The 24,399-nt window shown below is 55.0% G+C and overlaps 7 protein-coding genes across 7 annotated transcripts in view; 4 read left to right on the top strand and 3 right to left on the bottom strand.

Moving 5' to 3' along the window:
* The window catches only part of GUITHDRAFT_141192 (hypothetical protein), a gene marked incomplete at both ends in the record, with an annotated part of 6,599 nt that extends 3,856 nt beyond the window's left edge, over window positions 1-2,743 (bottom strand). The window contains 10 exons of the mRNA XM_005829444.1: window positions 19-108; window positions 325-501; window positions 633-728; window positions 968-1,129; window positions 1,302-1,394; window positions 1,535-1,691; window positions 1,745-2,235; window positions 2,378-2,494; window positions 2,542-2,613; window positions 2,708-2,743. Coding sequence (XP_005829501.1) covers window positions 19-108; window positions 325-501; window positions 633-728; window positions 968-1,129; window positions 1,302-1,394; window positions 1,535-1,691; window positions 1,745-2,235; window positions 2,378-2,494; window positions 2,542-2,613; window positions 2,708-2,743 — 1,491 coding nt within the window. The remainder of the gene's footprint in view (window positions 1-18; window positions 109-324; window positions 502-632; window positions 729-967; window positions 1,130-1,301; window positions 1,395-1,534; window positions 1,692-1,744; window positions 2,236-2,377; window positions 2,495-2,541; window positions 2,614-2,707) is intronic.
* Window positions 2,744-3,610: 867 nt separating this feature from the next.
* Window positions 3,611-4,803, top strand: GUITHDRAFT_88058 (hypothetical protein). The gene is made up of 5 exons (XM_005829443.1): window positions 3,611-4,009; window positions 4,067-4,164; window positions 4,268-4,375; window positions 4,425-4,520; window positions 4,573-4,803. The coding sequence occupies exons 1-5, from the start codon at window positions 3,790-3,792 to the stop codon at window positions 4,690-4,692; spliced, it is 642 nt and encodes a 213-aa protein (XP_005829500.1). The 5' UTR covers window positions 3,611-3,789; the 3' UTR covers window positions 4,693-4,803.
* Window positions 4,804-4,861: 58 nt separating this feature from the next.
* Window positions 4,862-7,761, bottom strand: GUITHDRAFT_111494 (hypothetical protein; the record flags this gene model as incomplete). Its single annotated transcript, XM_005829442.1, has 7 exons — window positions 4,862-5,137; window positions 5,182-5,236; window positions 5,352-6,682; window positions 6,736-6,946; window positions 7,002-7,410; window positions 7,464-7,562; window positions 7,749-7,761. 7 exons carry the CDS (start codon window positions 7,759-7,761, stop codon window positions 4,862-4,864), a joined length of 2,394 nt encoding a protein of 797 aa, XP_005829499.1.
* A 1,672-nt stretch (window positions 7,762-9,433) lies between these two features.
* Window positions 9,434-10,328, top strand: GUITHDRAFT_153550 (hypothetical protein; the record flags this gene model as incomplete). The annotated part of the gene is made up of 4 exons (XM_005829441.1): window positions 9,434-9,520; window positions 9,597-9,726; window positions 9,778-9,837; window positions 9,892-10,328. Coding segments are annotated over exons 1-4 (533 nt in total), but the record flags the coding sequence as incomplete, so codon positions are not given.
* A 362-nt stretch (window positions 10,329-10,690) lies between these two features.
* Window positions 10,691-12,793, top strand: GUITHDRAFT_88057 (hypothetical protein; the record flags this gene model as incomplete). The annotated part of the gene is made up of 9 exons (XM_005829440.1): window positions 10,691-11,230; window positions 11,284-11,712; window positions 11,762-11,887; window positions 11,937-12,074; window positions 12,135-12,254; window positions 12,302-12,417; window positions 12,508-12,553; window positions 12,604-12,663; window positions 12,712-12,793. The coding sequence occupies 9 exons, from the start codon at window positions 10,691-10,693 to the stop codon at window positions 12,736-12,738; spliced, it is 1,602 nt and encodes a 533-aa protein (XP_005829497.1). The 3' UTR covers window positions 12,739-12,793.
* Window positions 12,794-15,822: 3,029 nt separating this feature from the next.
* GUITHDRAFT_111492 (hypothetical protein) lies at window positions 15,823-18,503 on the bottom strand (the record flags this gene model as incomplete). Its single annotated transcript, XM_005829439.1, has 5 exons — window positions 15,823-15,864; window positions 15,962-16,015; window positions 16,076-16,143; window positions 16,195-17,939; window positions 17,998-18,503. 5 exons carry the CDS (start codon window positions 18,501-18,503, stop codon window positions 15,823-15,825), a joined length of 2,415 nt encoding a protein of 804 aa, XP_005829496.1.
* A 3,482-nt stretch (window positions 18,504-21,985) lies between these two features.
* GUITHDRAFT_73899 (hypothetical protein) lies at window positions 21,986-23,108 on the top strand (the record flags this gene model as incomplete). Its single annotated transcript, XM_005829438.1, has 5 exons — window positions 21,986-22,074; window positions 22,129-22,168; window positions 22,343-22,418; window positions 22,615-22,686; window positions 22,984-23,108. Coding segments are annotated over 5 exons (402 nt in total), but the record flags the coding sequence as incomplete, so codon positions are not given.
* Between the last annotated feature and the right edge of the window lie 1,291 nt (window positions 23,109-24,399).

Below are 24,399 nucleotides of genomic sequence, written 5' to 3'. Positions count from 1 at the left end.
GGAGGGAGGGGAAGATACCGCAGGACGTTGAGCATCTACTGCAAGGCGATCGAGGATCTCGACCATGGGGACGATGTCGAAGAAACGAATGGACTTGATGCCTCTGACCTGGCGACAGGTTTCATGCTGGAGCAAAGAACCAGCGGGAGCAAGGAGAGGGAGAAGGAGTGAGAACAGGAGGATGGAAGGCAGAACGGGTAGAGTACAAGGTGGAGAACGAGGAGTGATTCAAAGAGGAGAAGCAGGAAAGAGCAGGAGGAGGAGGAGAGGAAAGTGCATGATGAAGATGCGGGGGAGGAGAGCAGCAGCAGCCATGGAGCATACCTTAAGAAGGAGCTCGCACATGGCGACTCGGACTCTCTCGGACTTGTCGTGGATCAGGTCACCAAGGAGCTTGAGTCTGTCCTGCAGGAGGGGATGTGACATGTGGTTGTTTAGGATGAAGGCCATCCCGCGGAGGACGGCAACGCGAACGGCTGGGGAGGCAGCGTCTTGCGAGAACTGAGCAAGACGAGTAAGGTACAGGGGATGAGAACTCGGGAATGGGAGAGAGACGTGAGAAGCAGGAGGAGCAGGAGCAGGAGGAGCAGAAGCAGGAGAAGGAGAAGGAGGAGGTGGAGGAGGAGGAGCACCTGTTTGATCAGCACTTGTACAAGGGTTGTAGTAACGTGGACGGGGAGAAGATCAAAGTATATGCTGATGATCCTGCAGACACACTGAATTCCAACCTGCCAGTCCAAGGTCAGAGAGGACTGAAGAGGAGGCAGACAGGAGGAGTAGAAGGTGAGAGGGGAACGAAGGAAAGAGGTTTACAAGCAGAGAGGACGGAAGGGGAGGAGGAGGTGAAAGGGGAGGGGGAGGAGGGGGAGAGGGGGTGTGGAGGGAGAGGAGGAGAACGGAACGAACGATGTCAATAGGAAGAGAAAAGGTGGAAGGAGAGGGAGGGAGGGAGAGAAGGAAGGAAGACCTCGCGGACTTGGGGCACTTCATCGCGGATGAGGGTGTCAAGGACGTTGATCTGCTGATTGAGCGCCATCTCGAACTCTGCGTTGGGAGCGTCTGGGTTCTGCACCGGGAAGACTTCGGCAAAGAGCTGCGCAGCCTGCTTGCGGACGATCGGGTTGGCAACCTGCGAAGTCGAGGGTGAGGGAGAAGAGAGAAAGGATTGGGAAGAAAGAGAACGAGGGAGAGGGAGAGGGAGAGGGAGAGGGAGAGGGAGAGGGAGGGAGGGAAAAGGGGGAGGAGAGGGAGAGGGAAGGAGGATTTCAGGGCGGGGGAGAGGAGAGGGGAGGATTCAGAACCTTGAGGGAGCGCCAGAGGATGGGTTCATAGATCCTTGAGAGCATCTCATCAACAGCCTTGTACTTCTTGTTCTTGTGGAACACTGAAAGGACCTGGCCATCGTCGTCAGCAAGAAACAAAGTCAACATGCAAACACGTCAAGGAGATACAAAATCAAGACACGTCTCCAAAAACACCACTACCATTCAGTCTTACTGATTATCCTCATCCTCATCCTCATCATCATCATCACCTGGCGGATGGCGTTGGACAAGCTCGGGCTGCTCGCATGAATGCAGTGCTTCGCCAAGTCCTGCACGCAATCGTGCTCGAGAGCATGCAGGACAGGCCCACTGGCTCGCTTCCAGGCGGCATGATAAAGTTCCCCGTACTGCACCAGCATGGAGCTCCTGCGGGAAGTCAGGATGCGGAACCCCCTTCCCCTCCCATCCTGCAGCAGGACCTGCAGCGAGGGATCTGACTCTTGATAGTCTTGTGGATGATGGTGGTGACGAGGGGGTGGAGGGTGAGGAGGAAGGTCAGAAACCTCCTCCCGTCCTCACTCAGCACGAAGTTGGGATGAATGGCCGCTCGCATCAGTGACTCCTGCACCGACCTGAAGCTCTCCCCTCCTATCTCAAGGCACTCCAGCGCCGCCCTCATGTTGTACACTCGCTTCACGTCTGAGACCTTCCCATCCTCGCTCACTGCTCTCATGAGCAGGTACAAGATGGTCTGCGGCACGACCTCGGACCTGCTCGATGGCTCCTTGAGGTACCATGCCTCGCAAAACTTGGATATAGCGTCTTGCGTCGAGCTCATGAACACGAACCTCAACAGGTTGTCGTGCAGCACGTTCACTATGTTCTGCATGCTGTCTGGCGCCTCCGTCTCCTTGCCCCCGAGCACCAGGAGGCCCAAGGTGGACAGGCTCTCAACAAACCTCTGAGTTGTCTGCATTTGCAACATGTCAGCTCTGCTACCTGCCTGCCAGCCACTTCTCCCCCTTTCCTCCCCTCCATCGCTGACTTCGTGACTCTCTTATCAGCTCAACCTCCTCCTCCATCCCTCCATGCCCAACTGCCATTTCTCTCACCTCATCTGAAGTCTCAATATCATCCGGCAACGTCTTAGCTAACTTCTGCCATACTGTGCTCTTCTCTGTCCCGGACATTCCTTGCAATATCTCGCCAACGTTGAGCTTTCCGCTGGCCTGCTATAGCGTCATCGAGAGCAGCTCGACCAGTAACACATCATCACATGCTCGTGCATCAGTTCTGAGAAGGCTTGGCGGCTCGACGCCGCCTCCAGCAGCTTTCGTCTTCGCTCCATCTGCTATCGCCAACAGTCAATTAAACATCAAAGCATCAATGCCCATAACCATCAAAAGACAACAACAGCTAGAGCTGATTCCATGATAGAATACCAAGGAGTCTGAGAGAACAACAGAGATCTGGCTCATGAGGATAGATCCTTGCGATGACACATACTCTTCTGGTCTCTTCCACAAACAGGATTTGCAACTCACTGAACCCCAATTGCCTTCATAATTGATATCATCATCATCGTCGTCGTCATCATCGTCATTGATATCATCCATGACATCATCATCATCGTCATCCACATTGAACATCATCATTGTGATCATCGTCGCAAGCATCATCAGCGGTCCTCTTCCTCTATTCGCTCCATCCCTTCGCTTCAAATTTTGAACTTGCTACACGCACAACTGTCTCTGGTCCCCCATCCTTCCCTGTTACTCCACCCCACCCTGCTTGCCACCTTTCCCTACGATACCTACCCCACCCCTTTCCGGTAAAGAATACCCCATGACAATGCGAGACTACTGGGGTACACAAGCGTCTGAATTACGGGGTGGGGGTAGTAGATCCGGCACGAGTTCTTGAACTTAAAATATTTTTATGAAATTTATAATATTATAGCTATGTTCATAAATTGTACTGAAGCAGAGCGATCACTATATAACTTGACCTAGGAAAAGATCCGGGCAGAATATAAATTTTGTACTAAAAAAACAACAATCAACAAAAATTCTATCACTTTATACAGAAAAAATAATATAAGAGTTTCAAACATGGTACACTTCTACAACTTTAATTTTATTATATTGTATCCTCCTACCACCCACCTTCCCTCTGGTACCTGCTTCCACAACACCTGTGTCTTGTACTACCCCGTGCTTCCGAGTACCCCTTTTACACCGGTCTAAATTGAGGGTCCCGCTTCCCCTCTCCTCTTCCTCGTCCCTTCCACAGCAGCGACATCTACCAGCAGGCTCGCTGAGCGAAACAGAGGAAGGGCGAGAGAAGGAGAAGACTGACAACAGACAGTCAGACAGGGAGGAAGGGATCAGGTGGCAGAAGTTTGCACTAGCAACACCTGCCAAGGAATCTCAGCGAGCGGGACCGCAGAGGAGGGTGCAAGGCCATTGATTCAGAAGTAATCCCCACAGCTCTTTCAAAGTCCACAAAGTCTTCAGCGCTCGGAATGTCTGGTAGCGAAGAACTGATGCAGGTCGAGGAGGGAGAGGGACAGGAGGGGCAGGAGGGGCAGGAGGAGTATGAAGGGGAGGGAGAGGACCCCGAGCTCGCCCAGATGCAGAAGGAGCTCGCCAAGGCGGAGCAGCAGAAGGCCGAGCTGGACAAGCTGAACAAGCAGCAAGGCTCTGGATCCGCAGGGTCTGCTGACGGCAAGTCGGGTGGTGAAGGTAGTTGGCAGCTGTAACATCATGCGGTCCGCTGATTACAGGCATTGTGGTACACAGATTCCGAGCTTTCCGCAGCAGCGGCAGCAGACCAGGCAGAGAGAGACAGTCGAAGCATCTTCATCGGGAACGTTGACTTTGCCGCGTCAGTGGAGGAGGTGAGGAGATGCGCTGCGCAGGATTCTCTCCCTACTGCTGCTCCTCTTGTTACTAACCTCGTGGCATGTGTTTTCCTCTTTGTCCTTACATCTGCCGTTGAAGGTCCAAGCTCTCTTTGCCGACTGTGGAGAGATCAACGCAATCACCATCCCTGTCGACAAGTTCACGGGCAGAGCCAAGGGCTTCGCGTACCTCGAGTTCGCTGACAAGGTGTGCCTACTACGGCCGAGGAGCTTCTTGGTGCTGATTCTGATACCAGGCGTCGGTGCTGATGGCCATGGAGAAGAACAATGCGCTGCTGCGAGATCGTGCGATCAAGGTTGTGAACAAGAGGACCAACCTCCCGTCATGGCAGGTGAGCCAGCAGTCGTCGAAACTTGCCGCAGAGCCTCATGCAGTTTCTTCAGGTACAGCCCTCGAGAGGAAGAGGAGGGCGAGGAAGAGGAAGAGGATTCTCGCCTGCTCGCGGTCGTTCGTACAGAGGAGGATACCGAGGCTACGGCCGCGGGCACTTTCATCCGTACTGAGATAGGAGCAACATGAAGGAGATTGTCTGATCCAGTAATGTTGATGATGATGCTTATGGTGATGATAACCTGACGCCTGCGGAAAATTTTGATACATTGTCTTCTCAACTGCACGAAGAGGTTCGAGCTTGTCGAGGAGGGGAAACAAATTACAATATGCAATGATCAGCTACCGACTTGTTATGTAACAACCCATCATTGAGCTCCACTTCTTTGAAGTGCGAGACTTCGCTGCCCTCCTCTGCCTCATCCTTTCCCTGGCACGTCCCTCCTCCTCCTTCTCCGCCTCGAGTTGCCCACCACCTCTCACGTCGTGCAGCTCGTCCGCTAGCGCCCTCTCCGCCTTTTCCAGTCTCTCTGCGCACTCTCGCAAACCAACATCGCACTCGGTCTCCATGCGGAGGATCCGGTCACAGGCAAGCTGCATCCTTTCAGTTGCCTCCTCCTGCGTCTCGTCAGAGGAGGAAGGCGAGAGGAACCTGGCAGCACCTTCATCACCCTCTCCAGCTTCTCGTCGGCCTCCTGCATGTCGGAGAAAATTTCCCTGGGCGCAAGAGAGGTCAGCAGCAGCAGGGGGGAAGGAAAGGTAACGGGTCAGCAGCGGGAGGGGGGAAGGAGGGGTAACGGTTCATCAGCGGGAGGGGGGAAGGAGGGGTAACCTGTCCAGCTTGTCTGCATCGTACAGCAGGGAGGCCATCCGGGCGTTCATCCGTTGGAGGAGACTCTTGAGCTTTTCTTGTGCCCCTCCTCTGCCTCTGGCATGCGAGCCCCGAGCTCTCGGAGCGTCTGGCACACGCGTCGCTCCCCTCCCATGAGCAGGAGGCAGCGACAGCTCGCCAGGGGTGGAGGAGCGCAGGAAGCGCACAGAGGGAGGAAGACTAGCCAGAGCTGCCTCCTGCGCCTCCTGCACGATGCTGGAGAGACGGTCGTCGAGGAGATGCTCGTCATCGATGACGATCGTCGGGGCGCTCGGGGCCCTTCCTCCGTGTCTTGGTCGTTTGTCCGCCAGCTCCAGGAGACGAGGAACGCGGGCGGTCTGAACCCAAACGGCCCGCACGTCTTGTAGACTTCTTAGCATCTCCTCCGTCCACGCCTGACTATCCCCCACCTCCTCCACCTTCTCCACTTCCTGGTGGTCCAATCGAGGGATCGAACTTTCTGTTTGCGATATGACAACAAGTCCAGCCGCTGCCTCCGCCTTCTTACGCTTCTCTGCCGAGTCGTCATGATGCCTTGACGATTCCCCTGCATCTGACGAAAGAAGTTCCTTCTCCTCTTTCTTGCCTGCTGAATGCCATTCAATGGCAAGAACCTCCTCCCGCTCCTGCTGCTGCTGCTCTCGTTCCACCAGCTGTTCCCTCTGCTCCCTTTCCTGCTGTGCCTTCGCTTCCCCTGACCTGATCGCATCTTCACTTGCCGGCAACGCTCCCATGGCATCAGCGGGATCGTTTGACCTTCTCCTCGGCTCCCCTGCTCTTGCAGATTGTCTCAGGCATCGTTTCAGCGCCTCCACTCCACCGTCAAGGAACACTACTCCTTCCTCCCCTAGTTCAGATGCAGCCTGGCGGATGTCTTCCATCAATTCGTTGCTGGCGACAACCAGCACGGGCAGATATCTGCCTCCCTCCTTCGCCTTGACGTTTCCGGCAACTTCCAGCGCGTCGAAGCGCTCGACTGTCGCCTCCTCCACTCCTTCCACTGCCTTCCCTGCCCCCTCCACATCGATCGTATCCTCAGCATGTGGTGCCATGCTGTCAAGTCCCCCGTCCTTCAGTGCCGGCTCATCATCGTCTTGAGCTTCTTCCCCAATCGTCCCGCCGGCAGACAACGTTGGCTCGCCCTCTCCAAGTGCGGACTGATCAAGCTCGAGTTTCACCCTCCGACATTGTTCGTCCCTGTCACGCTGCACTTGAACCGCGTGCCTTCGGACACAAGCTTGCAGCAGCTGAGCACAACAGAGCGCAAGGGCTTCTCTAAACCCTTGAGATTCCTGGCGTTGCACGTTAGGGGATAGAGAACATGATGGCAACACATCGAGGGTACGTTGGAATCATCCAAATTTGTTTGGTGGCGATCTTCAAAATCACAAGCTTCCACCGCCTCTTCGAGCTGGAATTGGATCTTTAGACCGACAGGACTTGATCCGTTCCGCCCATACAGCAACCTCCCCGTCCCTGATATCAAACTCGCTGTCATCGTGTGTCCTTTGGAACTTTCCAACTTTTCATGGATAGCCTGAGCCAAGGTTTGGAACCTGCGACAAGGAATGGGTCAAGGCGCAAGAGCGAGGCAGGATTAGAAATCATCACCTTCCTACTTCTACTCGCTCAAACCCTCTCCCCTCCATCAGTCGAAGAGTTATTCGCTGTGCCCTGTCAAACACCTTGAAGAACATCCTTCTCCCGTCGTCGAGTCGCACGTCACCCGAGGACGTGAAGACGGTCCTAGTGCTCCGGTTCACCTTCCCAACCTGAACCTCGCACGAGCATGCTCGCAGCCCAACACCTCTCGCTCGCTGCATGTTGCAGGCATTGAGGACGGCGACCGACAGGCAGAAAATTGGTTTCCGGAAGTCAGGAGCAAGGGGCGTGACGTCCTTGACTTGTGTGCCATCGGGCCTGTCAGACGCTATCGGAGCCTTCGTGCCCTTAGGTGTGATCGGGAGATTCAACGAGACATCAGGAATTGGAGCAGCAGCAGGTCCGACTATTGACTCGTCTGGTCGCGGCAACGTATAGTCAGCGCACAAGAACAAACCCAGCAAAACTTACCGATGTTTTCTGATTTGCTCTCATACCCTGAGGCTATCTCAGCATGGATATCACTGTATTTCGGAGAAGACGACTGCCTCCTTGCTGAGACTCTTCCTTCTGCGCGGAATGGTCATCGTAACTTGTGCATCGCAAGACAATGAGCTGACCTTTCCTCGCCTGCAACTCTGCTCCCCCTTGTCTTGTACAGGCAATCTTGAGGAGGGGAGGATGGCCATGTTGATTTCGTTCCTTCCCCTCTTCTTTCCTCTCCCTCTTCTCCTCCCCCGGCCTCTCTCTTCTCACCCGCAGCAAGCATGGCTCTCCCGCCATACTGAGAAATTCAAAAATCCAAACTTGCACCACGCCCACTAGCTTTCATTTATATACCCCGCCGGGCAGCCGCGGCGCCGGGCCCGACCCGACGGTCCAGCCGCTGAGCTGATGACGATCGGAACGGTCGAACGGTCCAGTATACCGTCAGTCATGATACCGTAGAGTCTCACAGTGTACCGGGCCGTACGGTGCGCCTGCCGCGGCACTGACTTGGCAGCGGACTCCGGAGCCGCCGGCCCCGCCCCCGGCTGCGGCCAACGGCTGACTGCCGTCAGTCACTTGCCGTCCGGCGGCCCGCCGGGCCGGGGCCGCATCGTTCAACGGTTGGAGCACAGGCCGCGCCGCAGTGCCGGGCCCCCCGACTCTGTCCGATCACTCGCCCGCGGAACGGTCGGGGAGTCCGCGGCCGCCCGGCGCCGGGCTCGCCTCGGGGTCCGATCGCGGCGGCCGGGGCCCAGCCGGCGGCCGGGCCCGGCCGCCGCCGGGCCGGGGCCGCGTCCGTGACTGAGTCGGCAGTGGCACGGCCCGGACCCGGGACGGGGCTGCCCGCTGTGAACGGGCGGCCGCCGGCAGGTCACACGGGCCGGCCCCAGTCAGTGAACTTCCGCCGCGCCCATGATGATCGGTCGGCCGCCCGGCGGCGCGGGAGGCGCGCGGCCCGGCCCGGGCCGCGCGGCCGGGCCCGCACCCGGATGTTGAGGGCAGCAAATGAATGAAGAGAATACACCATAGGAAGACTTTTGATGCCTCCGCGTCGAGGTACCCTACCCGTCCATACCCGTACCCCTAGGTATCCCGTTTATCACCCCTGTTGTTCTCCCCAATGAATGACCCTGCGACTGCGAGTACCCCCTATTTAATACGGACACCCCTACCCCCCTGCCATTACACCCACCATCTCATAAAGACTCGATTCTGAATGGACCCTACCCTTTGCTATCCCAAAGAGTACCCCTACGTTGATTCGTCCCGCAAATACCAATGACCCCTGGGTATGACCCCACCCCTCCGTTAGTACCCCTACCCTCGCAGGAGAAGGACTGTTACCCATCCCTGCTTTGTCGCATGTCTTCATTTGGGTCGCTGGGTGGCCATGGCGACGGAAGGGGCCGCAAGCGGCGAGAGGGGGAGATGGAGATAGCAAGGGAAGATCGTCCCAGTCGTCATAGAGACACAGATCAGCGCTGAGCTGATGCAGAAATGCGAGAGAAGCGAGAGCGAGGAAGGGAGCAGGAGAGGTTCGTTGGGGTTTGCTGCACCTGCTTGTGGTGTTGCAGTATCATGGTTGCAACGTGAGTTAGACTTTGAAAAGTGAGAAGTCAGAGTGAGGTACAGACAAGGTTTACTTGCGCAACAAGATACAAACTCGATGATAGACTTGTTTCAACCCTAGTGTTGAGCGATACGCATGAGAATGAGGACCGCACATATTCGTGCTAGGTATGCTGGAATTCGTGAATTCAGACGCAGCAAGCCCATGCCTTTTGATCAACTTTGCTTTCATCCAGTATGACATGAAGCAATCGATTTGAATCGTGATACCGCTGATTACCTGATGTCTGCTGTGTAACATGCGTATACACTAGTTGAATCTAATCAGGCACCTTTTCTCACTGGTCGGCCATGATTCTCTACTCTCTGACACACCCTCTGTCAGGTTACTGTGGATCAGAAAGTACTCACTCCGAAGTTCGTTGATTGTTTCCACTGGAAGATGGCCTCTCCAGCCAAACTTCTTCCTGGTGAGACTTGTACAAGTTTGCGCATTCCTCACATGCTCGGACTTTGCTTCCTTGGCTAACTATCTAGTCTGCGCAGTTGGTTGTTGTATAATCTTCTTGTTGTTACTATGTCCTGCATCAAGCGTCTCCAACGACCGGGAGGAGCCCATGAAGCGAGATCAATCTTGCGCCATAGAATGCCAGTCCCAGGATAAGCGTGTGCCGAGGTGTGTACAGCTTTCAACCATTCCTATCCTGTTGGTGACCTTGGCCCCCAGCAACTCAACAGCCTTTCTGTTTGCCAAAAGCCTGGGAACGCAGGAAATGGAGAAGATCAGGTCAGCTGCGACTAGTCTTGATCTCGTGAACTCAAAGGTCGCGATCCTGTTCAGGTCGCTCTCCTTGGATGCCTCGTCCTCCTCAAGAAAGAAGCACTTCAGGTGTGCGATCTCCCGTAACCAGCTGGCCTCTAGCTGGAATGCCTGCCCGCCCTTCACCATCTCTCTTGGCTCCTGCAACACCATGTGCGGGCTGTTCATCAGGAGGAGAGGGCAGGGAAGCCGAACCTCGCATGTGGCCCCGTCGATCATGAGAATCCGGGGTGGCGGTTGGCTCCCCTGGAATCAAGACAAACCAGCTGAAGCCTGCAATGGAACATGCCATGCAAGGCTGAAGTGTTGTAGTGCGGACGGGGCCTTGAAGACTAACAAGGGCGTCAACGAGAATGGAGAAGTTGGCGACAGCAAGGATGAGGCGAAATGGAAGAGAGAAAAGTGCTCTGTCCATGAGAAATGCAAGGAAGGATGCAATGAAGCTGCTGGGGAACATCACGAGTGCGGGCTCAAGCATGCCAACGATAAGTCGTCAACACAAGACAATCGTCCATGGTGGAGGAAACTAGTTCTTGGTGGAAAGGATGATGATTTACGGCCGGACTCAGGTTTGGACAAACCAAAGTTGCCTCCTGGCTTTGTTGCTTTGGATCCGATCTTGTTTCAAAAGATCCGTGAAATTCAAAGAGCTCGTGAACGAGCAGCGGCACAAAGGGGCCCTGTCTCCTGGTTCCGCCGTCTAATGCGATTTGGCGTCGCTCTTGCGACACTCCAGCCGGTAGCCGTGACTCTGGTGCTGAACGTGATCAAAATTCTCCTCCTACTGAAGAAGGTTCTGAGCGGTGCGTTTGACCTGGACATGGAGGACCGATTCGAGGTCCGTTCGGCTCGCTCTAACACAACCTTCAATGATGTGGTTGGGGTGGACGAGGCCAAGAAGGAGCTTGAAGACATCGTTGCGTACTTGAAGGACCCAGCCAAGTTCACTCGTCTCGGGGGGAAGATGGCAAAGGGAGTTCTGCTCTGGGGCCCTCCTGGCACCGGCAAGACCCTCCTGGCCCGGGCGATAGCTGGGGAGGCAGGCGTGCCCTTCAAGTACGCCTCGGGGTCAGAGTTTGAAGAGATGTACGTGGGTGTGGGTGCGAGGAGAGTGAGAGACTTGTTCCAAGCAGCGAAGAAGTCGCTGCCTTGCATCGTGTTCCTCGACGAGATCGATGCCATCGGCAGCTCCAGGTCCATGACCGACCAGCAGTCTCTGCGTCAGACGCTGAACCAGATCCTGACGGAACTTGACGGCTTCACCTCATCGGAAGGACTGATTGTCATTGCTGCCACCAACTTTCCCGAAGTCTTGGACAAGGCATTGCTCCGTCCGGGTCGCTTTGATCGCCACATCGAGGTGAGCTAACACTGTTGCTGAAACATAAGGCATTGACAAGCTCATTTTGCAAGGTCCCGAACCCTGACGTGAAGGGCAGAGAAGATATCTTGAAGCTGCATTCCCGCAACGTCACGATTGCCCCTGACGTCGACCTCCACATCGTTGCTCGCGGCACGCCTGGCTTCAGCGGCGCAGAGCTGGCTTCTCTGGTGAACAAGGCAGCATGCAAGGCGGCTAAGGACGACAAGATGCACGTGTCGATGGCGGACTTCGAGTACGCTAAAGATCTCATCCTCATGGGATCGGAGCGATCAAGCTCCATCTACTCCGACGAGAACCGAAAGCTAACTGCTTTCCACGAGGGGGGGCATGCGCTGGTAGCGTGCTACACTGACGGTGCCCTCCCCGTCCACAAGGCCACCATCGTTCCACGCGGTCAGGCTTTGGGTATGGTGATGCAGCTTCCAGAGAAGGATATGACAAGCTGGAGCAGAAGACAAGTCTGTTTCTCTCTCGTGCTCGCGTGCGCGGTGACTGTTTTGACGGCAGATGATGGCGGAGATGGACGTGTGTATGGGAGGGAGAGCGGCTGAGGAGCTCATCTTCGGGGTACACAACATCACATCAGGAGCGACTTCGGACCTTGAGAGGGCCACTTCGATCGCCTGCAGCATGGTGCGATGGCGTCAGAACCCTCTCCTCTAAGAGTAACGTGGGGACGCAGGTGGAGAAGTTTGGGATGAGCCGCCGAGTAGGCCTGGTGGCCTACGGCGGGGGGGGAGGACGAGGCCATCGTGGAGGAGGGCGAGGGAACCGAGGGAGTGAAATGAGCGAAGAGACCCGGGCGATCGTTGACGAGGAGGTGCTATGCTCGTCTGCTGATGTTCATGGTTGATGTCAACCCCTTACCTCCCCACATCAGGTCAGGAAGCTCACGGAAGCCTCGTATACTCGCGCCATGAAGCTGCTCAAGTCCAAACGAGCGGCTCTCGACGCGCTTGCGGCTGCGCTGTTGGAGCATGAGACGCTGTCCGGAGACCAGGTGAGAGGGAGGAGGGACAGGGAGGGAGTGGTTGACGTCGCGTTCAGGTTCGAGAGATCTTGAGCGAGTCGGAGAGCCAAGAATGGGGCGTCGTGAAGCACTTGTACTCCATGCTGACCAGCAGAGTCGTTCCGAGGAAGGCAGCGAGTTTCGCCGAGAAGAAGTCAGTCTTGCTTGCTCGCTTGAGTGGTGGAGGGAGGGAGGGGGAGATTTCTCTGTTCCTGGTCCATGTGCTGATTGTCCTCGCCCTCAGGCAAATGAAGAAGATGGAGGAGAGGCTTCAGTCCATGGAGGATCAGGTGACCAGAATCCTTGATGGGTCCGACCCCTCTGACGGGAAGCATGGCAGATCAAGACGCTCAGCAACATTGCTTCGCAACTGATGGATCTCACGGTCGTCATTGAGAAGGTGATTGCCCCACCTTTGTTTCCAATCCTCACTTGCTTGATCCCTCAGCAAGGGTCTGCTTCCGCCGCTGCATGAGAGCTTCGTCCAGTGTTGTAGTATTTAGCATGATCCTGACATAAATTTGATGGTCAAAACACAAGCAGCTCATGGCAGACTTCATCTGTTCGACACATGTTGCATGTCAAGATGTCGGATAGGGCAGGGAGCGATCAGTAAGAGCCTGCCCTACCCCACCCCACCATGACTTGAAATGACAACTCGAGTACCCCCTCAACAAGTACTTCATGCACCCCTAATTGACTACCCCTACCGTCACCAAAAGTGTCTTCTGTCTTGTCCCACAAACTTTTCCGCTCCCGCCTTTTCCCGCCATGGCGCTCAGCCCCATTCTCTTCCCCCTCCGCCTTCAACGCAATGCAGGGCATCTCATACAAGGACAATCACTCCATAAGCAAGAGGCGTTTGAGAGCGATACCCAATGGCACGTGCATGCGAGCTGCTATGAGCTTGGTGCGCAAGCAATCGGATCTACCGAAAATGGTCTGCAAAAACTGCGCCGAGCAAATCCTCCCTCCTCTACTCGGCCTGCCCCTCCTCTTGCTCCTCCTGCTACTGCTGGTCCCAAGCCCTGCGATGACGGTACGAGGCTGCTCGCTTGCCATGTCGCGGAGCTCCTTCCCTAATCGCTCACTTCCTCCCTGCAGAAGACACAGACCCTGGCCCTGACGAGCAGGAGACGGACCCGGGATGGGGCCGTCCGCTCAGTCAGACTGTCGGTCGTCAGAGCTCACTGACCCCAGCACTTGCAACAGGGAGTGTAGTCCAGCCTTCCCAGTCCAATGCAAGTTACCCTGTGCACCGAGCAAATCCTCCCTCCTCTACTCGGCCTGCCCCTCCTCTTGCTCCTCCTGCTACTGCTGGTCCCAAGCCCTGCGATGACGGTACGAGGCTGCTCGCTTGCCATGTCGCGGAGCTCCTTCCCTAATCGCTCAATTCCTCCCTGCAGAAGACACAGACCCTGGCCCTGACGAGCAGGAGACGGACCCGGGATGGGGCCGTCCGCTCAGTCAGACTGTCGGTCGTCAGAGCTCACTGACCCCAGCACTTGCAACAGGGAGTGTAGTCCAGCCCTCGACCATTGCCACGGCATATGTTGACGACCAGGCTTCAACTGACCTAGGGCGGATGAAGGGAGAAGCATCCAAGGATTTAAGTATCAAGTTGAGCGTCAGACAGACAAGGATTCTCCAAGACATGTAAGTTGCGCCTTTGACAGATTGTCTAGGTTCATGAGCATTTTGTGTAGGATCCAATCCGATGTCAAGTTTGGAGAGTTGTGCCTAATTGCAAAACTTATACAGAGTGGAAAGCAAATTCCTGCGGCATTGATCAATAGAATAAGGCAAAAGAAAGACAATTCTCTGATTGAAGTGGAGATATCTGAAATCCAAACAGTGTTGAGGTAGCTGAACATCATTCGTTCTTGTTTATTTCAATGTGACTGTGCTACTGGACACAGTGAAAGAGAATCAAATCCGGAGATGTCTGAGTACTATCAACATGTCAAGGGTTGGTTCTCAGGCTGCAAACGGAATGGCTCGCGTGGTTCTATGCACCAATAAGCTACATAGATCATGGCTCCAGGTCTTCAACGGTTGTCATGCTGCAGCGGCAAGGCGAATCGAACGTCCGACAATGTGTGCTCTGCGGCTGTAGCAAGACTCTCAAACAAGATGGGCTCGAAAGATTTATCAATATTTTCTTTTGAATCTGATTTGAGTCATAACTATGCCAATGTGGTGTCGCTGCTGCTTGGAGTATCGTTCACTGCCTGGCATGCCCATCACAGTCCTCCCTCTGCCTTCCTGATGCTTACTTGGGATGTTGCTCAGACAGCTAGTTGCCGCCTTTCCATCACCCTCTCTGAGTGCTGGAAACAGAGAATGGAGGGAAAAGAGAAGAAGAGGAAAGATCGAGAGAGAGGGTGGGGCACGTAGAGTCGCTGCCCCCTGACCACCCCCCGACACCCAGCAGATCGTACTGGTGCAAAACCCCCGGGCGGACTTCATGACCATGACCAAGTCATCGTATCAAGCTGTCTGAAAGGAGACTGCACATACATCCGTTGTCACGACTGACCTGCGCACCTTTGAAACATGATGTAAGAAAGCCCTCACAGTGTGAGATGCGCCTTTACGATGCAAGCGAGTAGGTCTGAGAAACCGTTACTGGTTCTCGATTCTTTGGGTCTGACTCGCATTCCAGTAAATTTCGAACACAATATCAAACCAACATGTTGATTCACACGGCTTTACAATCAAGCTGTCAAGGTTTGATTGTCCTGTTAAGAAACATGAAGAAGCAGTTGAATTGCAAATCGAACTATCTTTAAACCATCCTTATTAAGAAACCTCATCAAAAGTCAATTACTTCCCGACAAGGGAAATGCTCAACTCCGTAACGGCATACGAGGCTGTAAAAGGCCACCTAGCTGACAATCCTGTTAAACCCCCACGCGTTGAACCCGAAGACTTCCTACAGCAACTGCACTCCCTGCCCCCTCACCCGCCTCCCCACTGCCTCTCTCCAGCAACCCCTCTATCGCCCTCCGGCTCGCGTCTCTCTCCGCCGCCCTCGTCGTCGTCTGCGTCGAGCCTCGGAAGCTTCTGCCCCCTGCCGTCACCGTGCAGCAGAACGTCGGCATGTGGTCGGGCCCTCCGACCCGGCTGGTGGAGAAGGATGGCTCGGAGAGTAAGAGCCGCCTGCATATGCTGATCAGATGACCTTTGGCGTCTCTGAGCTCGTCTACACGCCATCCCTCGCCCGCCGCCCTCCCTCCGTCCTCAGCCGCCGTCTCTTCCCGCCTGTCAAGGCCCCTGCCTGCCCCCGCCCCCGCCCCCGCCTCCGTCCCCGCCCCTGCTGCAGCTGCCTGCCACGTTTCCCCCATGCCCGCCCCCCCGCTGCCTCTCTCCAGCAACCCCTCTATCGCCCTCCGGCTCGCGTCTCTCTCCGCTGCCCTCGTCGTCGTCTGGTTCGAGCCTCGGAAGCTTCTGCCCCCTGCCGTCACCGTGCAGCAGAACGTCGGCATGTGGTCGGGCCCTCCGACCCGGCTGGTGGAGAAGGATGGCTCGGAGAGTAAGAGCCGCTTGCACATGTTGATCAGATGACCTTTGGCGTTGTCGAGCCATCCGCTTTGGTTTGCTGTCATATTTGACACACTTGAATGAGAAGTGGAGGTTTGTGAAGGTGACTGTGATTGTTGTTGCGTATTTGCGTTAGGTTCCAAGGTCATTGTTACCGTTCTTGCTGCCATTTCGTCTATTGTAATTTCATCCAATCGGTCTACGTTGTTCTGCTATTTCAGATCAGACGGTAATCTGTTTCAATCAGAATCATGTTGCATGTACGGTACCTGTCGACTTGGAGACTGATAGAAAGCTGAGGAGTTGGTCCTCGCCCTCTGCTCTTGGTTGTGAGGATCTGCATAGCGATCAGGAGTCTTTGGTCTGGCGTCATTGCAACAAGCGTCACCTTGTTGCAAGGAAGTCTGGTCGCTCCTAGGGCCCATCCCAACTTCGCATCGCTCCAGCGTTTGGAAGGTTCTCGTAAGCTCATTGCTCCAGAGCGCATTGGAAACAGTCCAGTCCGTGTTATATCCGTCCTCCCTAACGATCCAGCCAGTGCTGCTGACCCATGCACTCAAGCCATCAAGCTCGCTGACGTTGTGTTGCATGTTGTATTCTAGCAAGCAGCAACTCAAGAACACGCTACTCAGTTTAGTCATCTTTAAGATCATGGCGAAGCTTCCAGCATCCGCAGCTTTCTCCAGCACTTGACAGTAGAACAAGTTGTCCTCCCCGTCATCGATGACAGTTACATGTCTTAGATGTTCTTCGATCAAGTCCATCCCCTTCTCCCATGATGTCGACGACTTGTAGCATTTGACTACTCGGATCTCCCATATCAACAAAGCATCTCTTTGTTCCTGAGGGTCGGGCATCACCTTGCGTATCTCCTTTGTTACCGTGAAATCCAAGATTGCAATCAACAACTTGTTATCCTGGAAATTCAGACCCGACTGCTCCTTCCAAGCCTCAAAGGACGGCGAAGTGATCCTGCCATGTCTCAAGTACTCTTGTATGTCCTCACAGAGCTCAGGCCCTACGTTGCCATTCTTCACTTTTGCCAGCAAATGTCCCAACATGGTCTTGCTGGAGAACCTCGTATCGTCATACTGCAAGAACAACATGATGACCATAGAGCAGAAGCTCCAGCGTGGAATGTCTTGCTCCTTCTTCGACACAAAATGTTTCAACGCTTGACTTGCTCTTTGTCTGATCAAAACTGAATCTTGAGCGCTGTAAGCAAGCACGCAAGTGTCTGCGCCTGAGGCGTCTGTGCGCCATGATGCATTTGATGTCACGTACCTTGCTGCTTTTTGTGTTTCAATCACACTGCTCATGACAACTCTCAGGTCTTTGCCGTCGCTAATCACACAGAAGTCTTCAGGTATGTTCTGAACATTCGTCAAAACACACTTTGGATTATTCGTGTTCGTGGAAGAGCAGCACTGAAGCAAAGCACGTTGGAGAGATTGATTACAAGCGAACATCCCCTCGCAAGGGTCAAGAAACGCTTGAAAGAAAGCAGAGTCATCAAATGCAACCTGCCCATTACTGCACGTCTGTACGAGAGTCCAGAAGGTCGGCATTCCTTGAAAATCAGATTCCGCTCGGAGGTTCTCTTTCTTGCACTCAACTTTTTCTCTGCAAGCGTCCACGATGACAAGAACTCTCGGAGTACCAAGCGCAACATTCCTTTCAAAGTCTCTGAATTGTCTGAAGAGCTCTGTGATCGAAAGCATGCTTTCGAGCAACTGCGTTGAAGACAAGCTTCTCACTGCCTCAAGCGCAGTCGGAACCAGAAGCTGATCCTTGCAGGTGGGTTCAAAGATTGCATGACCCGCGAAGAAAAACAACACCTGCTCTGGACAAGCTTCCTCTAAGCTTGTTAGGTTTGACCTCAGGAACCCCTTCATATCTTCAAGGGTTCTTGGATTCGAGCATAAAGCAGAATGGCAATTTTTAAACGAGCAAAGGGTTTGATGTAATTTCATCGCATCCTTCTCAGCCGCAGCAAGCGGTTGAAACTCCCCGTCGTACTCACTCAGCCCCATGCATAAGCCGAACACGCGAGCATGCTCCAAGAAGACCATCTCTGACTCGTAGAAACTCCCAGAGCTCTGGTAGGGATAGCCCGTCTGACTTGACAGCGCGCTGCACAAACACAATTTTCACCTCATCGATCAAGAGCTGTAGTAAGGCTCTGGCTCACCTGTTTCGCTTCAAGAGTCTCTCTCGATTGTCGTCTAGCACGGCACGTATCATCTGCATCAGTTGCTGTGAAGCTTGTGCTCCGTCAAACAAGATCGCTGCATCAGACGTGGCTGACAAACTTGATTCTCTCTTCTCGATAGCTCTCGGAATTGCCGCAACCACATTTCTGGCTCGGCCATGGATGACGTCCTCCCTCGATCGATCTCTCCACGTCTCTGACGTCTTCAACTCAAGGTAGAGCTGATCGTCGGGCCACAAGTCGTCTTGGAAGCACAAGAGACGCTGCAGCAGCGGATCTCCTCCTCCTCCTCCTCCTCCTTGTCGTCCTCCTCCAACCTCCTCCAGGTCGATGATGCTCACGAGGCGGATGTACTTGTCCTGGACTCCTCTTGTTAACCTGACCACCAGGGGCTCAGGGCCAGCGCCGACGCTGCTTGTCCATCCATGGGCGTTGAAGAAAGGCTCGACGAGAGCAGAAAACCGCTTGTGAAGATAATCCTGCATGCCGACCTAGGTCAAGAGAGAAAGAGTCACAAGTAGAAGGTAGAGATGGCACAAAGATAGTCCCTGTCAGTCTTGCTCCTCCCTCCCCCTCTCCCTCCCTCTCCCTCCCTCTCCCGCCCTCCTGCCCTATCCCTCCCTCTCCCTTCCTCTCTCTCCATCTCCCTCTCTCTCCCTCTCCCTCTCCCTCTCCCTCCCTCTCCCTCCCTCTCCCTCCCTCTCCCGCCTCTTCCTTTGCCGCTCTCTCCTCGTCTCAGCTCCAGTGCCCTAAATGAACTAGACTTGGGGGTTCTTCATTCATAGTTGACTCGAAACTTACACACAACATTTGAAATCAACGTGTGAGAGTTGAATACATGAAAGTTGCTAGCATTGCGCTTGGATATTTGAAAATCAGCAGAAACTTTCCTGTCTTTGGTCTTTCATACAAAACAGCTTTCAATCTTTGCTTTAAATTTAGAATCTTGAGTATTGGAAAGTTTTGAATTATAGTTGATAATACACCCCCCAAGGAAAACAAAACAAGATGACCTGTGGGATCACTGATTCCAAGTTGTCACTGCAAGTGGACTTGGCGCGCGCAAACGTCCGTAACCGTCCGTAACCGTGTAAGTGAAGGTATCAGTTAAGTTGGTGGGACAGCAGTGGGCAAAATAAGGGATGGTTGGCACTGTCTTTTCTCTTCTCGCCGTCACGTGACCTCGTCACTGAGTGATTCCGAAGTTGACTTAACTTTGAGTACATGGTTTGAGACAGGTTTCATTCAGCAGAGGAACAACGACCAAACTGGCCGTAAAGGTACAAACAATGATTTGAGAAATTCAGGACTGTCTAGAAAAACGATATACACTCAGTGACTCCAAACAAGCTAGTGCCGCAGTCTAATACTCTCCCTCACGCCCGCCCCACCCACCCCCGGCGGTGGCCCTGGCAACCCCTCTATCGCCCTCTGGCTCGCGTCTCTCTCCGCCGCCCTCGTCACCGAGTCGTCGTCTGCGTCGAGCCTCGCTCGGAAGCTTCTGCCCCCTGCCGTCACCGTGCAGCAGAACGTCGGCATGTGGTCGGGCCCTCCGACCCGTCTGGTGGAGAAGGATGGCTCGGAAAGCGAGAGCAACTTGCACATGCTGATCTGATGACCTTTGATGTTGTCGAGCCCTCCGACACGAGTAAATTCGCAGCGCACTTCTATTGAATATCCCGCTGTGCAGAGGTATGATTTGAAAACAGATTTGAGAATTTAGACATACAAAATAAAAATGAAAACTGAGTGTATCCATAGCATTCACAAAAGCCTTGAGTAACCTCCTAGATCCGCCTCCTCCTCCTCTTCCTCCTCCTCCTGCTCCACCCACCTCCCCCTCCCTCTCTCCCTCTCCCTCTCCCTCTCGTCCCGGCCAGCTATAGCTGCCCCCGCCGCTGCCCCCGCCGCTGCCCCCGCCGCTGCCCCCCCCAGCGCATCTCCCGTGCCCGTCCTGCCGCTGCCTCCCTCCATCAGCCCCCATATCGCTCTCCGGCTCGCGTCTCTCTCCGCCGCCTTTGCCGTCGTGTGCTCCGAGCTTTCGTACCTTCTGCCCCCTGTCGTCACTGTGCACCTCCACGACGGCGCATGGTCGGGCCCTCCGACCCGTCTGGTCAAGAAGGATGGCTCCGGGAGCGAGAGCCGCCTGCACGTGTTGATCAGCTGTCCTTTGGTGTCGCCCAGCTCCTCTAGACGCCCTCCTACGCCCGCCGCGGCCCCTGCGCCCTGCGCATCCTGCTGTAGCAGATGCTGCTGCCATCTCTCTCTCTCCCTCTCCCTCTCCCTCTCCGCCTCCGTCTCCGTCTCCCTATCCGCCTCCGTCTCCGTCTCCCTCTCCCTCTCGTCCCGGCCAGCTATAGCTGCCCCGCCGCTGCCCCGCCGCTGCCCCGCCGCTGCCCCCCAGCGCATCTCCCGTGCCCGTCCTGCCGCTGCCTCCCTCCATCAGCCCCCATATCGCTCTCCGGCTCGCGTCTCTCTCCGCCGCCTTTGCCGTCGTGTGCTCCGAGCTTTCGTAGCTTCTGCCCCCTGTCGTCACTGTGCACCTCCACGACGGCGCATGGTCGGGCCCTCCGACCCGTCTGGTCAAGAAGGATGGCTCCGGGAGCGAGAGCCGCCTGCACGTGTTGATCAGCTGTCCTTTGGTGTCGCCCAGCTCCTCTAGACGCCCTCCTACGCCTGCCGCGGCCCCTTCGCCCTGCGCCTCGTCCTCCTGTACCCACCTCTCCCTCTCCCTCTCCCTCTCCCTCTCCCTCTCCCTCTCCCTCTCGTTCCGGCCAGCTATAGCTGCCCCCGCCCCTGCCCCCGCCGCTGCCCCCGCCGCTGCCCCCCCCAGCGCATCTGCCGTGCCCATCCTGTCGCTTCCTCCCTCCATCAGCCTTCAATCGCTCTTCGGCTTGTGCTTGTTCTTGTTTGTGTTTGTCTGATGATGTTCAATCAACCTCGCCGCAGTCGTCCTCTCTTCCTTGCCTCTGAGCGCCAGCCCCTGCCATGCTGCCTGAGAACCTTCAACATGGTTTTTTCCCAGCCAGCTTGCCAGTAATAACTTCGCCTCAGAGCCTGCTCAGAGCTGGCCTCAGAGTGGGTTATAATTGTTTTCCTCTTTTATGTAACGTTTTCTGTAACGATTCACTTCCCGCTCAAGAGCCCCTGAAATGGAAGATGGCGGGATGGGGAACGAATGGCAGGAGGAGGGGGAGAGGGGGGCAGTGTGGATAGTTCGGGGGTTGATGGTTGGAGGGAGGAACACTGGATGAGTATGGAAGAACGGAGGCCAAGGAGGCCCGAATACAGTGAGAACAAGGTGAGAACAAGGTATGGTAGGATCGTGAAGATGGAAGTGGAAGGAAGGCAGGAGTTGATGCTCAAGTCGAGAGGAGTTTGATATGAGCAGAGGACTGCAAATTTCGAATGGGATCCCATGTGAAGACAGAGAAAGATAACGTGTAAGTAGTCAGGAGGGATTGGAAATGTTGCGATGAAACTTGAGGGTGTGAGGGAGGGGCGAATGAGGGAGAAGCAGGTTTCGATGCTATGATGCCGCACTGCGCAAAAGGCGTCGCCATGACATGAATCGCAGATTCGCTTCAAGGCGAGAGAGGAAGGAGCATTGCTTCCGTCCAGCCTTGAGGTTCCATGCCGTGCGAGACCGCCGTCGAGCTGATTCGCGGGTTGAAACGAGACACGTGGATCCCAGCCTATGACGTCTGAGCTGCTCAAACGCTCCTCCTCTCGTCTCACATGCGTGGTAGGATGCTTCTCTGCGACAAGTGCAGAAGGAGGTGAAGGAACTGTATGAAGACATCGTCTCCACCTACAAGAACATCCCGTGAGAGGGTTGGAGCGGAGACTGAGGTTGTCATTGACGACGGCTTCTAGAGAAAACCCGGCAGAGCGGTCGCCAGAGGATTTAATGCAACTTTATGCACAGTATGCAGAGGAGAGAAGACTGCTGTCTTCTGACTGAAATCTGTCCTTAAGACACAACTGCATCGAGAGGAACAAGCAATGCGCGATAGCTTATCTCAAGTACAGAGCTGAACAGATCTTGAAGCTGAGGTCTGTTCCCATGAAGCTGGTCTAACGTCTCTGATGCTTTTCTACCTCCCACAGGTGGGAGAGTGGCGCTTGTGAGATCCCTGCATACCTTCAGGTAACTCCGAGCCCTGATCTCTCCCCCCCTCCTCCTTGACCCTTGCCATTCATGTCCGCGTTCCTGTTCCTGCCTCTTGTTCTGCTCGTTCTGCTCCTGTTTTTGTTCTTCTCCTCCATCCCCTCCCCTCCTCCTCTACGGACTTCGTTCCTCCTCCTCGCTCATCGATCGCAGGATCGACTGCACCAGAACGAAATCGCGCTCGCGCAGCAGTACGACACTATGCTCACCTCTTACATGACCTCTCTTGGTGAGATCCACTTCAAGATGGAAGAATATAAGGAGATGGATGAGGATGAGCAGGGGCAAGGGCAGGAGCAGGAGCAGGAGCAGGAGCAGGAGCAGGAGCAGGATATGATGATGATGATGATGTTGAAGAAGATGACGATGACGATGATGATCATGATGACGACGACGACGATGACGACGATGTTGCCTCCTTGCAGGTCACAACCTCACGCTCGACCTTGAGCCTCCTAGTTCCACCATGATCACCGTCCGAGTCCTTGAAGATTACGGTATGAGCTTTCGGGCTTTTGCTTTCATGCTGCTGCTGCTGCTGCTGCTGCTGCTGATGATGATGATGATGGTAATGGTGGTGGTGGTGGTGGTGATAACATTTGTAGAAAGGATGTTTTCGAGAGTAAGGTCGTGATGAATTGTCTCCTGCCTGTTTGTCTGTCTACCTGCGTTCTGTCCTATTCTGTTCCTGGGCATCCCCTCATCGCTTCCCTCCTCTCCCCTTCCTTCCCCTTTGCCATGCTATGCTATGCGATGCCATGCTCTGCTCTGCTCTCTTCTCAACCTCGGGTCAGGTGAGTTCGTCACGATGGACGGGACAGTCAACCTCACTCGCAACTCCACTCATCACCTTCGACGAGCGGAGGTCCAGCATCTGATCCGACAGGTCGAGCCACCTCCACCCGCGCCATGTCGCTGACGATGTGCAGGGCATCTTGAAGCATGTTCACTAGGGAAGGCACATGGGCGGGGAAGGCAGTGTATGATGAGACGGCTGTAAAGGGGTTGGTGGAGGGGGAGGACCAAGTCCAAGAGGAGGAAGGAGGAGGCAGGGGGGAGTAGGGGGGGGGGGGGGTTGAAGAAGGCAGAAGGTGAAGGTAAATACGTCCTGATGTTGTTCGGCATTGAATTGCCCTCACTGTTATTCAGTTGGCATCCTTTCTTCCTATCCTGCTTCCTAACCTTTCCAAACTCTTCCCCCCTTCATCCTGTCCCCCTCCCGTTCGTCGCTCCCCTCCTCTTTCCTCTCCTCGCCCCCAGCTATCCTAATGCTTCTTTTCTTTACTGCCCGACAAGCGGCTCCTCCAGTTCCCGAGGCTCCTGCCGATCATAACTTCGCGTTCACCTGTGTGACTGCACCGGCATCAGCTGCGGGGGGAGGGTTGAAGGACGAGGAAGACACCAAAGACAGCGCTGAAAACAAGGGAACGAAGAGGAGGGAGAAGGACAGAATGAGGGAGAGCCGGGGACGACACTTGTGATGATGATGATGATGATGATGATGAGTGTAAGAAGGATGAGCACGTGCCATTATCAACATGATGGCGCGGAGAGGAAACAAGAGGGGGAAAGCAGGAGGAGGAGTGGGCGGGGGGGGGAGGGGGGGGGGAGGGAGATGAGATGCTTACGGTGCTGTCTCCATGAGCTCGTTGAACTTCTTTCGGAAGGAGTTGAAGAGCCTCACGTTCATCATCATCCTCCTCACTTTCGTCCTCACGCGCGACATCAACTCGCGCTTCGAGATTTCTCTCATCTCTGCATCCTCCTCCAACACCTGGGAAGGTTCCAGTCACAGGTCCCTACAAACATCCTCTATATCCCTCCTCTCCTTTTGTTTCTCCTTCCCCTCCACCTGCTCCATGCATGCAACCTTTGCCACCATGCAGACAATGGTCGTTCGATCCCCAGCTGCTCTCACTTTCTCTACTGCTTTTCCTCTCATCACCTTTTGGAATTCAACGACAATCGTCGTCAGGAGGTTGCATAGCCCAATGCCCATGACCTGTAGGTATGCAAGTCAGGAAGGGAGGGAGGGAGGGAGGGAGGGAGGGAGGGAGGGGGGGGAGGATGAGAGGTGGGGGTGGGGGGTGGAGGGGGGGGAGAGAGATCTGAGGGAGAGTTAGTGGCGCGCGTGCGTACGGAAGTGAGGCGGGTGAGGATGGACGGGAGGTGGGTTCGGTCGGTCGGAAAGAGGGGAGGGAGCGCGGGTT

This window comes from Guillardia theta (genome assembly GCF_000315625.1).
Source record: "Guillardia theta CCMP2712 unplaced genomic scaffold GUITHscaffold_52, whole genome shotgun sequence".
NCBI lineage: Eukaryota > Cryptophyceae > Pyrenomonadales > Geminigeraceae > Guillardia > Guillardia theta.
This window is presented reverse-complemented; position numbering and strand designations above follow the sequence as displayed.